General features: G+C 42.7%; 1 protein-coding gene across 2 annotated transcripts in view; it reads right to left on the reverse strand.

Moving 5' to 3' along the window:
* Positions 1 to 11,165, reverse strand: part of morf4l1 (mortality factor 4 like 1) — a 59,137-nt gene extending 47,972 nt beyond the window's left edge. For both annotated transcript variants that reach the window (XM_080213969.1, XM_080213968.1), the window contains exons 1-2: positions 10,978 to 11,165; positions 5,328 to 5,374 (exon numbers count right to left, since the gene is read on the reverse strand). In XM_080213969.1, coding sequence (XP_080070095.1) covers positions 5,328 to 5,374; positions 10,978 to 11,017 — 87 coding nt within the window. In that variant the 5' untranslated portion in view covers positions 11,018 to 11,165. The remainder of the gene's footprint in view (positions 1 to 5,327; positions 5,375 to 10,977) is intronic.
* Between the last annotated feature and the right edge of the window lie 2,935 nt (positions 11,166 to 14,100).

Consider the following 14,100-nt stretch of genomic DNA (forward strand, 5'->3'; position numbering starts at 1 on the left):
AATGCAAAACCCAATACCCCAAAATAAAGATTCTGCACTCCCACATAAAATGATTGAATTTGCCAAGTCCCCTGAAAAATCAACAAACCTATGACAAAGAAATCAGTTCCCAATTTTGATTCAAGTTTCCCCACAAAGTTACACAAACCAGGCTGACTCTCCAAAATAATTCAGTACCTACTCTTGCTGGCTGGGCTCTTGGGAGGGACAGCACGAAAGGAGCTAATAGTTAGCCTTTGCCACCCTCATTAGGGAATTTAAAGGAGATATTGGATTTTCCAAAAGCGTCCGATAAGGTACTGCACAAAAAGGCTACTTTTAGATAGGAGCCCCTGGTGTCAGGAGTAGCACATTAGCACAGATAGAGGATTGGCTAACTGATAGAAAGCTGGGGTAAGGGGTATAGAGTTGGCAAACTGTAACTAGTGGAATGCCACAGGGAGCCACAATTATTTAAATGACTTGGACAAGGAAACAGAATTACTCTTGCCAAATTTGTGATTGACACAAAAATAGGTGGGAAGCAAATGGTAAGGATGATACAAAGAAAGATATAGACAGGTTGAGTGAGTGGACAAAAATTGGCTGATGGAATATAACATAGGAAAATGTGAAGTCTCTCTCTCTGGTAGGAAGAATAAAAGGAGCTGAACATTTAAATGGCAAAAGACTGCACAAAGCTGCAGCACAGAGGGATGAGGGGGTCCTCATGCATAAATTACAAAAAGCCAGCATGCAAGTTCAACAAGTCACAGGAAAGGCAAATGGAATGTTGGTCTTTATTTCAGGGGAATGAGTATAAAAATAGGGAAGCCTTGCTTAAAAAACAAACTATACGAAGCACTAGTTAGACCACACTGAGAATAACGTGAAGAGTTTTGGTCTCCTTATCTATGGAAAGATATATTGGCATTGGAGGCAGTCGAGAGAAGGATCACTAGGTCGATCCCTGATATGAGATCTTCTTATGAGAGGTTGAGCCTGTAATCATTGGAGTTTAGAAGAATGAGAGGCAACTTTGAGATACAGAATTCTCAGGGGTCTTGACTGGGTAGATGCTAAGAGGTTGTGTCCCTGTGTGGAAGGGACTAGGTTCAGATGGCATAATCTCAGAATAAGAGGTTACCCATTTAAGAGGAATTTATTTTCTCAGAGGGTAGTCAATCAGTGGAATTCTTTACCACAGATGGTTGTAGAGGCTGGGTCATAATGTTCAAGGCTGAAACAGATTTATTAACCAGTAAGGAAATCAAGGGTAATAGGATAAGAAAGGAAAATGGAGTTGAGGATCATCATATCAGATCAGTCATGATCTCATTAAAAGAAGGAGCAGACTCAATGGACAGAATGGCCTTTTACATTTCACAAAAAGATGCTTTGGAGAGTGCTAGTATTTTTAAATTTTTCACACATGCAAGTATCACTGGCTAGGCCTCATTTATTGCCCATCCCTAACTGCCCTTGAGAAGGTGCTGGTGAGCCACCTTCTTGAACTATTCCAGTCCATACAATTTACAAGCAGGTATAGGCCACTCAGCTCCTTGAGATTGCTTTCCATTCAAGATCATGGCTGATCTGAAGTGGCTCAGTTCCATTTTCCCGCTTTCTCCCCATAACCCTTAATTCCCTATCTACCCGTGACTTAAACATATTTAACGAGGTAGCCTCCAAAACTTCAACGGGCAGAGAATTCCAGAGATTCACCACCATTTGAGTGAAGAAGTTCCTCCTCAACTCTGATCTAAACTGCCCCCCACCCCTTATCTTGATGCTGTGTCCTCTAGTCCTGCTATCCTTTCTAAGAGGGAAGATTTACCCTTATACTCTGTTCCTTTATATCAATTACATTCTCTATTCATTGAAAACATGGTTCGAGTCCTTCGTAGATCAATACATTTTGAAGTGCATGTCTTTAGCATTCACCTCAAGCCTCCTTCCTGTGTAACTGAAGCAAACTGTACTTTCCACATCTTTAATTTTTGCCTTCTTCAAATCATTTTATTTTTATACCTCCTGCAATCAGTAAGATTTCCTTCACCAACTGAGATTATTGGCTTCTTAAATCACCTCTTCATCAAACAGAAGTCCCTTAACAGCTGAAGGCTCTTGGGTGGCACAGCGGTTAGCTCCAGGGACCTGGGTTTGATTCCCGGCTTGAGGCACTGTCTGTGTGGCGTTTGCACATTCTCCCTGCGTCTGCGTGGGTATCCTCAAGGTGCTCTGGCTTCCTCCCAGAGTCCAAAGATGTGCAAGTTAGGTGCACTGGCCACACTAAATTAATCACCCAAGCACAACCCAATGCCATCCGCACTCTCAAGATAAACTGCAACATTATCAAACCAGCAAAAGGACAAATCAAACCAGTAGACAACTGTCATATTGAACAAAACAGATTACTGCAAAGAAGTGTACCGACAACTGAACAATGAGGAATACTACACATACCCGCTCATCCGACAGAAGAACACACCCGTCAACTCAACAGACTGATCAAGACCTTTGATCCAGGCCTTCAGAGCACCCTCCGTGCTCCCATCCCATGTACTCCCCACGTTAGGAATTTTTACTGCCTCCCAAAGATACACAAAATCGACACATCCAGCCATCCCATTGTATCAGGCAATGGGACCTTGTGCGAGAACCTCTCCAGCTACGTTTAGGGCATCCTGAAACCCACTGTACAAAGAACCCCAAGCTTCTATCGCGACACTATGAACTTCCTACAGAAACTCAGCACACATGGAGCAGCTGAACCAGGACGACTCCTTGTCACAACGTAGAGCCTGAGCACTCTGCACCAGTATCCTCCTACAATGACGGCATTGCTGCAACTACCTCAGTACTCAATGCCAACAACTGCCAATCTCCTAATGCAATTCTACAATTCATCTGCTTCATCCTGGACCACAATGTCTTCACCTTCAAAAAGTAGTTCTTCATCCAGACACATGAAACAACCATGGGGACCAAATTCGCACCTCAATATGCCAGCATCTTTACGCTCAGGTTCGAACAAGACCTCTTCGCCGCACATGACCTTCAACCGATCTATACGCTAAATAGATGGATGACATTTTCTTCCTTTGGACTCACGGCAAACAATCATTGAAACAACTATACAATGACATCAACAAGTTCCATCACAACATCAGACTCACCATGGACTACTTTCCAGAATCAGTTGCATTCTTGGACGCACGCATCTCCATCAAGGACAATCACCTCAGTGCTTCACTGTGCCGCAAGCCCACAGATAACCTCACGATGCTCCACTTCTCCAGCTTCCACCCTAAACACATTCAAGAAGCCATCCCCTAACGACAAGCCCTCCATATACACAGGATCTGCTCAGATGAGGAAGGTCACAGCAGACACCTACAGACTCTGAAAGACGCCCTCAGAGCAGAATGGGGCACTCGACTCATCAACTGACAGTTCCAACATGCCACAGCAAAAAACCGTACTGACCTCCTCAGAAGACAAACACAGGACACGACCAGAGTACCCTTCGTTGTCCAGTACTTCCCTGGAGCAGACAAGCTATGACATCTTCGATGAAGATGAGCATCTCACTAAGGCCATTCCCACTTCTTGCCTTCAAACAACCACACAACCTCAAACAGATCATTATCCACAGCAAACTACCCATCATTCAGGAGAAGAGTGACCATGACACCTCACAACCCTGCCACAGCAACATCTGCAAGACGTGTCAGATCATCGACATGGATGCCATTATGTCACGTGAGAACAACATCCACGAGGTACATGGTACATACTTTTGTAACACGGCCAACGTTGTCTATCTGATACGCTGCAGGAAAGGATGTCCCGAGGCATGGTACATTGGGGAGACCATGCAGACGCTACAACAACAGATGAATGAACACCGCTTGACAATCACCAGGTAGCAGTGTTCCCTTCCAGTCAGGGAACACTTCAGCAATCATGGGCGTTCAACCTCTGATCTTCCAGTAAGCATTCTCCAAGGTGGCCTTCACGACAACTCAATCACTGAGCAGAAGCCGGTAGCCAAGTTCTGCACTCGAGGACAGCCTCAACCAGGATCTTGGGTTCACGTCACACCATCTGTAACCCCCACGACTTGCCTGGGTTTGCAAAATCTCACTAACTGTCCTGGCTAGAGACAATTCACACCTCTTTAACCTGTGCTTGGCCCTCTCTCCACTCACATTGTCTGTACAGCTAAGACTTGATTACTTGAAAGACAAGCATTCCAACTATTATCTTGTAAATTGAGTTTGTGTCTTTATATGCCCTGTTCGTGAACAGAACGCCTCACTCACCTGAAGAAGGAGTCTGCTGCCAAATAAACCTGTTGGACTTTAACCTGGTGTTGCGAGAGTTCTTACCATACTAAATAGCCTTAGTATTCCAGGGTTAGCAGGGTAAAAATGTGGGGCTACACGGATAAGGCCTAGATGGGATTGTTGATGATGCAGGCTCAATGAGCGTAATGGCCTCTTTCTGCACTGTAGGGATTCTATGAAACTATCAAGGGGCTGAGTTTCCTTTTTGGTGCCAAATATAAAAATTCAGATTCAATTGTTAACTCAATGAAGCTCAAATCTATCTAGCACCTCAGTACAAATTCTGCATTTGAACATGCTCTTTTAGCAACTTACAATTCTGCACAGGATATGAGAATAAAACTGGTCTGATCAGCTACAGTTCTCCTTCCCACCACAACCCAAATGGCATTCTCATCTTTCTCTCTATTTGGTTGTACTCCAGGAAAGCTATATGACGAATCTGTCAAGACTACTGTGTAGCCTCCAACCCCAACCCATTACTTTCCATAATGTGCAATGTGAAAATGTGGATCCTTACGCCCCTCTGCCCTCATGCAACCCAAGCTTCAAATTTACCTCTGCCTTTTTTTTAAACTGTTACTAAATCTTGGAAGTCTTCTCAACAACTAAGAAACCCTTACTTGGGCTTCTCAAAAAAAACAGTTCCATAGACAGCACAAAGATAAAAAAAGTGACATATGTTGTCTCACATACAAAACAAATTGCCACTGAACCAGTTTCAGTTCTGATGACTTCACAATCAAAACATCTCTCCCCTCAATATAAGCCATGAATCAACATGCAGCAATTTTCTGTTATCATTTTCTCTATAAAGAGCATATTTACCAGGAGACAGTAAAATAGACTTCAGATTGGTTTGCAGAGATATTGCTGCTTTGTTGAAAGTAAAAAGATTAAGCGAACATACTAGCCATAATGTAGTAATAAAAAACAAATAAAGATGCATTTCGCCAAACAGGAAACCTCTTAAACGAGGATTTCAGGAACGCTTACCTTTGCCTCATAAAGCAATGGCCCATGGAAACACAAGACACGTTCACCTGGAAACAAAAAGGGAACAAAGTGATTCATTTCTCAAAGGTTAACACTCAAACTTCAGTGCAATTACACTGAAGTCTTCAAAATTACTAACACTACCATCCACCCCCAACCACATTTTTCTGCAAATCAGTTTTATACTCAATAGATCATCGAATCCCTACAGTGCAGGAGGTGACCATTCGGCCCATTGAGTCAGCACTGACCACAGTCCTACCCAGGCCCTATTTCTGTAACCCCACATTTTATTCTTTTAATCCCCCTGACACTACGGGGCAATTTAGCATCGCCAATCAACTTAACCTGCACATCTTTGGAATGTGGGAGGAAACCGGAGCACTTGGATGATGCCCACGCTGACATGGGGAGAATGTGCAAATTCCACAGAGACAGTGACCCAACCTGAAAATTAAACCTGGCTGTGAGGCAGCAGTGCTAACCACTGTGCCGCCCAATGAAAGAGTGTATAAAGTATTATATTTTGTTTAACTCTGTTGAATTTGAATTATTGTGCAAACATCATCTCTGATGTTTTGTTAATACTGCTCAATTAAAATGACCAGAAAACTCAACTAGTTTGTCAGCAAACACAACTTTGAACAGGAATTGAGCACATTTTACAGAAGCACTTCACATCTAGGTTGCTGGTGGTCAGTCACAATACATTCCCCCTGCAAGTACTGTCAATAATAGGGCAGCACAGTGGCATAGTGGTTAGCATTGCTGCCTCACGTGCCAGGGACCTGGGTTCGATTCCAGCCTTGGGTCACTGACTACGAGGAGTTCCCCCCCATGTCTGCATGGGTTTCCTCTGGGTGCTCCAGTTTCCTCCTACAGTCCAAAGATGAGTAGGTTAGATGGGTCAGCCATGCTAAATGTGCAGGGCTGCGGGGATAGAATAGAGGGAAAGACCTGGTTGGGATCTTCTTTTGGACATTGAGTGCAGACTCAATGGGTCGAATGGCCTCTTTCTGCCCTGTAGAGATTCCATGGTCCACAGAGTACCTGCTATTTTAACAATTCAATACCTGTCTGTACTAATTGTGCTGCTCTGCATTTCTATCTGGCCCTATTATGCTGCAAGTCCAATGGTATGAGTTTACAGGAGTTGGGAGTGTATCAAAAAAAGGCAAGAGGGTGGATGCAAGTACATAAAACAAGAGTAGGAGTGGCTGGCGAGCCACATGTCCTCGAGATGAATGTTTGCATCATATGGTATTACCTTAAGGACCAGGCATTCAGCCCATCAAGAATGCCCCACCATTCAACACATCCTGGCTGATCTGACTGTGGCCTTAACTCCACTTTGCTGTCTTTCCCATAACCCCCCCACTCCCTAGAAGATCAATAATCTGTCTGTCACAGTCTATATTCAATGACCCAGCCACCACTGCTCTCTGGAGAAGAAATCTCTGGAGCAACCTTCTAAAAGAAGAAATTTCTCATGTCTCAAATGAGAAACCATTTATACTGAAACTGTTCTTCCCCCCCTAGTTTTAGATTCCCCTCCCACACACAGGTAAACATCCTCTCAGCAGCTACCCCGTAAAGCCTCCTCAGGGTCTCTGTTTCAACAGATAAATAACGCAGCCAGCATAATTAAGGACTCCTGCACCCTGAACATACTCCCTTCCACCAGGAAGGAGGTACAGAAGTCAGAGATTACGTACCAACCAACTCAAGAACAGCTTCTTTCCAGTTATCAGGGGATGAATGGGTCTGCCTCGCATTAAGTTGATCTTTTCCTACACCTTATGACTGTAACACTACATTCTGCACTCTCGTTTCCTCTTCTTTGAATGGCATGCTTTGTATACATGTAACAATAATAAATCAAATCAATAAGATCACACCTCATTCTTTTAAAATCCAATATATTTAAGCCCAGCCTGCTCAACCTTTCCTCATAAGACAACCATTTCAACACAGGAAATTTTTCATCCAAAGAATCAGCCAAGTGAACCTTCTGCAAACCGCTTCCAAAGCAAATATATTCTATATACAAAGTCAGACTACGTTGAGGGTAAAAGGGCAGATTTACATTACTTAAAATGGCAACATTTGGACATCAAACCTGCAGAATGTTTGAATCATTCCAAAGGTTAGACAGGCGGTTGCATGGAAAAAAAAAATTATGTAGCACCTTATATAACTTCAGGACATCGCAAAATCCTCTATAGGAAATGAATATTTTACACAGTGCTGTCTTCATTGTAAATTAGGAGATGCAGCATTCAGCATGTGCGGCTCGCAGACATCAAGGATAAGGAAATCAGATTATCTGATTTCCTGAAGTGATGTTTGTGAAGCAATAAATATTGCCCAGGACATTATACACAGCATATCCTAAGTAGCAGCAGTTACACGCTGATTCAGAGATTCAAAATATTGAACCAGTGGTCACTGAGAAGCCTGCATGCAGGCTTAGTCATGCAGCTACTAATGACGTGTACCTAAAAGCAGCAAATATCTTAACGGTAAAGAGCCAGTCAGCCAAGAATCATGGAGGCTGGTGGGGATAGCCAATGAAAAACAGAAGAGGGCTTAGAAAAAGGGGACGGGATGGGGTGGAATTAATTTCATTCTGGGCACCATTAAACATTTCAATTCAGAATCAAAGATCAACAAGAATAATCACCTCTCTTTTACACACAAATACAGTGGTTATTGTTTCTCGAACTGAATGCAAATCAGTATCTGTACACCACTTTTCCTATTTATAGGCAATCATTAGTTGCTAATGCTCCTAAATGGTAGGTTTGAGGTGAGGGGGGACAGATATAAAAGGGTCCAAAGGGGCAATTTTTTCACACAGAGGGTGGTGAGTGTCTGGAACAAGCTGCCAGAGGTAGTAGTAGAGGCAGGTACAATTTTGTCTTTTAAAAACCATTTAGACAGTTACATGGGTAAGATGGGTATAGAGGGATATGGACAAATGTGGGCAACTGGGACTGGCTTAGGGATTTAAAAAAGGCATGGACAAGTTGGATTGAAGGGCCTATTTCCATGCTATCGATCTCTATTACTCTAAATCAACAGAGGTGCCATCTTATGAATGAAACGTTAAACCAAGGCCACATCTAATGCAGATTGGATGTAAATGATCTTTCAGCGTCAGTGTTCTCCCAGTGCCCTCAACCAATACCACTAAGAGCACAAAAACAGAAAATGTGAAGAAATTCAGGCCTGACAGCATCTGTGGAGAGAGAATACAGCCAACGTTGTAAGTCATGATGATCCTTCGTCAGATGCTGTCAGACCTGACGCGTTTCTCCAGCATTTTCTGTTTTTGATTAAGATTCCAGCATCCACACAATTTTGCCTTTAGCACTAAGGGCAGATTAGCCATTCATGTGACTGTTGTTGTGCAGGATCTTGCTGTGCACAAATTAGAATCATAGAATGGTCACAACCAAGGAGACAAAGCAGTCTGTCAGCTCCACGCAAGATTACTCAACCAGTCTCACTCCCCTGCCTTTTCCCCATAGCCGTGCAAACTTCTCCCATACAAGTGTTATTCAATTTCCCTTTGAAAGCCATAGTTGAATCTGTCTTCACCATATTAAAGGCAATGCACAATGTTGGGGCCCTCCAACTCCCAACCCTTCCACCAATGGGAACAGTTTCTCCCCATCTTTATAAGCAACACAGTAGCACAGCAGTTAGCACTGCTGTCTCACAGCGCCAGGCACCTGGGTTTGATTCCTAGCTTGGACCACTGTCTGTGTGGAGTCTGCACATTCTCCCTGTGTCTGCATGGGTTTCTTCTGGATGCTCTGATTTCCTCCCAGTCTTAAAGACGTGCTGGCTAGTTACATTTATCTGAACAGGTGCTGAAGGATGGCAACTAGGGGAATTTCATAGTAACTTCATTGCAGTGTTAGTGTAAACCTTACTTGTAACTTATAAATTTTAACACATACTTTGTCCAAATTCCTCATGTTGTAAATATCGCCATCATTTCTGCTCAATCTCCTCTTAGAGAAGGAGAACAGCCCCAGTTTCCCCAATCTATCCACGTAACCCTCATCCCGAGAGCAAGTCTCAAATCATTTCTGCATCCTCTCTAACGCCTTCACTTTCTTCCTAAAGTGTGAAGCCGAGTTGGATAACAATCCAACAGAAATCAAGGTCCACCATAATTTCCTTGTTTTTGTACTCGATGCCTTTATTTATAAAAGGATCCAATTATCCTTTTTAACTACTTTTTCAAACTGCTCTCCCAACTTTGTTCCTGCAATTTCTTTGTTTGCCATGTTTCACACTTATTAGGCTACACTACCAGTGATGGCATTGCAATACTTCAGTTCTGCATCAATCTCATCCTCAATCTATATTGTGGAGTTGCCAGTGTTGGAATGAGGTAGGCACAGTAAGTGGTCTCACAACACCAGGTTAAAGTCCAACAGATTTATTTGGTAGCACAAGCTTTCAGAGCGCTGTGCTCCAAAAACTCATTCTACCAAATAAACCCATTGGATTTTAAGCTGGTGTTGTGAGACTACTTACTCAATCTATGTTGTACAGAAATCCTCCACAATCTGAAACATTGCAAATTTAACTATAAAAATTTAAATCAGAAGTATTGCCTTTCAGATTTGACAAAAGATCATTGACCTGAAACATCAACCTACCTCTCCACAGATGCTGAGTGACTCCAGCATACTCTGTTATATTAAAAGACAGCAAGTCCATCAGCATCCAAAAAAAAGTATAGGCAGTTTCAGATGTAGACTCTGTCAGAACAATTCTGACAGGGTCTATACCTGAAATATTAAACTATCTTTGCAGCTGCTAATGGACTTTCTGTGCACTTTCAAGATTTTCTTTATTCCACATTATGGTTAAGTATTTTTCCAATACAGGTCCACAGCCAGTACAAAGCAGCAGTACAATCCTGACCAAAACAAGGCATTATCATCTCACATTTGGCACGTAATTTAAAACTTTCCTATGTTCAATTTGCTGATACTTTTGTTGAAAGTATGCTGTGGGAATTGAGGTGGGTCATTTTCACTAACTATCAACACTCCTAGAATTTCAGCTTTATCAGCAGGAATTCAGAGGTGAAGCATTCAGAAGTGAAAACATTCAAACTCTGCATGGCTTTGGCAGAGAGAGCATGTTTGATCAGGCTGACTCGGTTACCTGTTAAGATATACACCTGGGAATAAGAATGGCAAATTTAAGCCATTTGAAGAATACATAACAGAGCTGGTATTGTACACTGTAATATTCCGCTGCAGATAGACTATCAGAATGCAAAGTTTTTGATTATCGAAACCCCCACCCCATCTGCAATCTTGGGGGTGAAAAATCTCAAACCTGAATTTAACACTTGGGAGCAGCTTTACCAAGGATCTGCATAGAAGGGAAAAAGGCCGCTGACAGATACACGTCGGTGGAAGGAGTATTCTGCATATTTTTTATATATGTTAGCATTAGCAATAATAAGGAAAGGCTGCAATGTGCTTACATACAAGGAGTCTAAGCAGCTACACATCTCCATTGAGGCGCCTGCAAAGCTCCTTGCTGCCCACTCAGCACACGCATGCGCACTGGGAAGCAGGCCGCCGCCATTGTCTCTCCGCCCCGCGGGCCTCACCTTCCTGAAACTTGGGTCTCGGGTCCGGTTTCGGAGCCATCAAGTCAAACCGTCTCTTCGCGCTAAATCCGACTGCCTGTCCACCACCTCTCTCTCCGAACCATAATCGCGGCCCGGTCTGCTCCTCTCCCTGCACCACCGTTACCGCTGCCGCCGCCACCAAGCCAGCCACCGCCCCCCCCGCTGAAGGCTCCTCGGAGCGACGCCGTACGCAACTAGATGACGCCAACACGCAGGTGACGTCATTGCGCAAGTGCACGCCGGGAATTGTAGTTTGTTTTTACATAGAATGCTGCAACAACTGATGTTGACATGCTCTAACAGAGAGATCTACAGCACAGAAAAAAGCCCCTTCAGCCCATCACGACTGTGCTGGTCAAAGGCAAATCATGCAAGTATTTTAATCCCATTTTCCAGCATCTGGCCCATAGCCTTGCATGCCTTGGCATCATAAGTCCAAAAGAGCAGCTGGTTAGGTGCATTGGCCATGCTAAATTCTCCCTCAGTGTACCCAAACAGGCGCCAGAGTGTGGCGACGAGGAGATTTTCACAGTAGTTCATTGCAGTGTTAATGTAAGCCTACTTATAACTAATAAATAAACTTTAAAACTTCAAGTGCATTTTTTTATTCATTTGTGGGACACAGGCATCGCTGACTGGCAAGCATTTATTGCCCATCCCTAGTTGCTCTTGAGAAAGTGGTGGTGAGCTGCCTTCTTGAACCGCTGCAGTCCACAATGCTGTTAGGGAGGGATTTTGACCCAGCAACTGCAAAGGAATGGCAATATATTTCCAGGTAAGAATTCTCACAACACCAGGTTAGAGTCCAACCAGTTTATTTGATAGTAATCTTACAAGCTTTCAGAAACGGTGTTCCTTCATCAGGTGTGTGGAAGGTTCTGATCAGAGAATGGCATATAAAGTCACACACAGTCACACACGATCTTGGGCAGAGCAGGAGCCATACTGAGCTGTGATACAAACAGAAAGAATGCTTTCTATGGTGCATCTGTTAAAGTCGTAGCTAAGGAAATGCCAAATTTCCTTAGTCTTCTGAGAAAATAGAGGCATTGGTGGGCTTTCTTAACTATAGTGTCTGCCTGGGGGGGAGGGGGGAGGAAACCAGGATAGGTTGTTGGTGATCTGGATGCCTAAAAACTTGAGGCTCTTGACCCTCTCTACTTTGTCCCCATTGATGTAGACAGGTGCATGTTCTCCTTTACACTTCCTGAAGTTGATGACAATGTACTAACTTCTTGGTAGAACTATCCATTTATGTCCACTTCCTTCCTCTTTCCCCATTAGTCCTGTAAATGTTTTATCCTGAACTATTTATCTCATTCTTTATTAAATCTGCTTGCACCATCCTTTCACTTCACTGCATTCAAAATTGCAGCAATTCGCTTTGTGACAAAAAAAGTTGCTACTGATTCTTTTATTAAGCACCTTAAATCTGAGTTCACTGGTTACCAACATTTCTGTCACTGAAAAACAATTTTTCTTTATTTATTATTCTTTCTATTAAAATCTTTGTGAAAGTCTCTATGAAATGTCAATTTACTCTGCTCCAAGAAGCTTTTTCATCAGTAGTTTTAAGGGAATTTCTGGGATAGGTAATAAGTGAAAGGGTTTAAGTTTCCCTTCAGCTGGGGAGATGTAGATATCTGAGGGACAGAGTTGTGACGTGTGCACATTTGGTGAAGGGAGTTGGCTGCAATGCCTCACGGAGGGAAATAATCCATAAGACCATAAGACATCGGAGCAGAATTCGGCCAGTCAGCCCATGGGGTCTGCTCTGCCATTTAATCATGGCTGATATTTTTCTCATCCCCATTCTCCTGCCCTTTCCCCATAATCCCTATTCCCTTTATTAATCAAGAATCTATCTTAATGATTTGGAAATGATCTGAGCTCAACCATGAAGTAGGGACACTTACATATGAACGTTTGAAGAGAGCAAACAGGAAAATGCATCAGGTTAATGATCCTCATTCAAATTGTGCTGCGGGAAATGTTACATCCTCTGGAATGATCCCTGCTGATTATCTTGCATGAAAGACAACACATTTGAAAATGCAGCACTCCTTCAAGTTTACAGTGAAGTGTCAGACCAGATTCACATGCTGTCAGTCTTGTGTGCAGCATGAATTCATAGTTTTCAAACTTTGGGCTGAAAATTAAATTCAGCCATAGCTGCGAAATAGAATTATTTAATTTGTATTACAATGTTGACATTGCATTAAACAGTATGAATAGGCATATTGACTGGCAGCACCATGTATTCATGAATCTCTGGAATTCTCTGCCCATTGAAGTGGTGGAGGCTACCCCGCTGAATATATTTAAGTCACGGGTAGATAGGTTTCTGATACACAGGGGAATTAAGGGTTATGGGGAGAAAGCGGGAAAGTGGAACTGATCCACTTCAGATCAGCCATGATCTTATTGAATGGCGGGGCAGGCTCGAAGGGCTAGATGGCCTACTCCTGCTCCTATTTATGTTCTTATGATATCAGCCCTTTACACTGCATCTAATCAGCTTTATCTTAATCTAAGATCATGCTTAATGATGAGGGAAGTCAATTTCTCATCTTGCTAAGATCACAAGGTAACTGAAACCCACTGCCTGAAACCATGGTCGATGCAGATTTAACATTAATTTTAAGAAATTAATAAAGAGTAAGTTTTTGCAGCATTCTCTGTATTTGTTCCATTAAATCAAATCACTTATTACTCGCTCTTTATTTAGAATGGAATGGTTTGAAGGAGGAATTGTGCGAAGAAATAATTCTTGATGCTAGAAATAACCTTTCAACTGACTACCCTGTGCCCCGCGCTTGTTTCAACCTCGCAGTTTTAATATAATATTCTGCTTCACAATAAATATTATTGTCAATCGTTAGAAAAACAGCCAGTTAGTGAAAACTGTTTTTTTTATTGTAAATGCTGGAAATGAAACAGAAAACGTCAAAAACGCATCTGGGAATAGGCAGGTGGGTGTTAATGGTCCGAATTCTCAGTTTAAGATTTAGTACAAGTGAAAACAGACAGGATCCTCACTGTTCAAGACAGCGTAAAACTCGAATGAAGGGATTTGCAGGCTAAGAAATTATTCTGGCTGCA

The sequence above is a fragment of the Carcharhinus amblyrhynchos genome, chromosome 28 (assembly GCF_965287045.1).
Source record: "Carcharhinus amblyrhynchos chromosome 28, sCarAmb.v2.hapA, whole genome shotgun sequence".
Taxonomy (NCBI): Eukaryota; Metazoa; Chordata; class Chondrichthyes; order Carcharhiniformes; family Carcharhinidae; genus Carcharhinus; species Carcharhinus amblyrhynchos.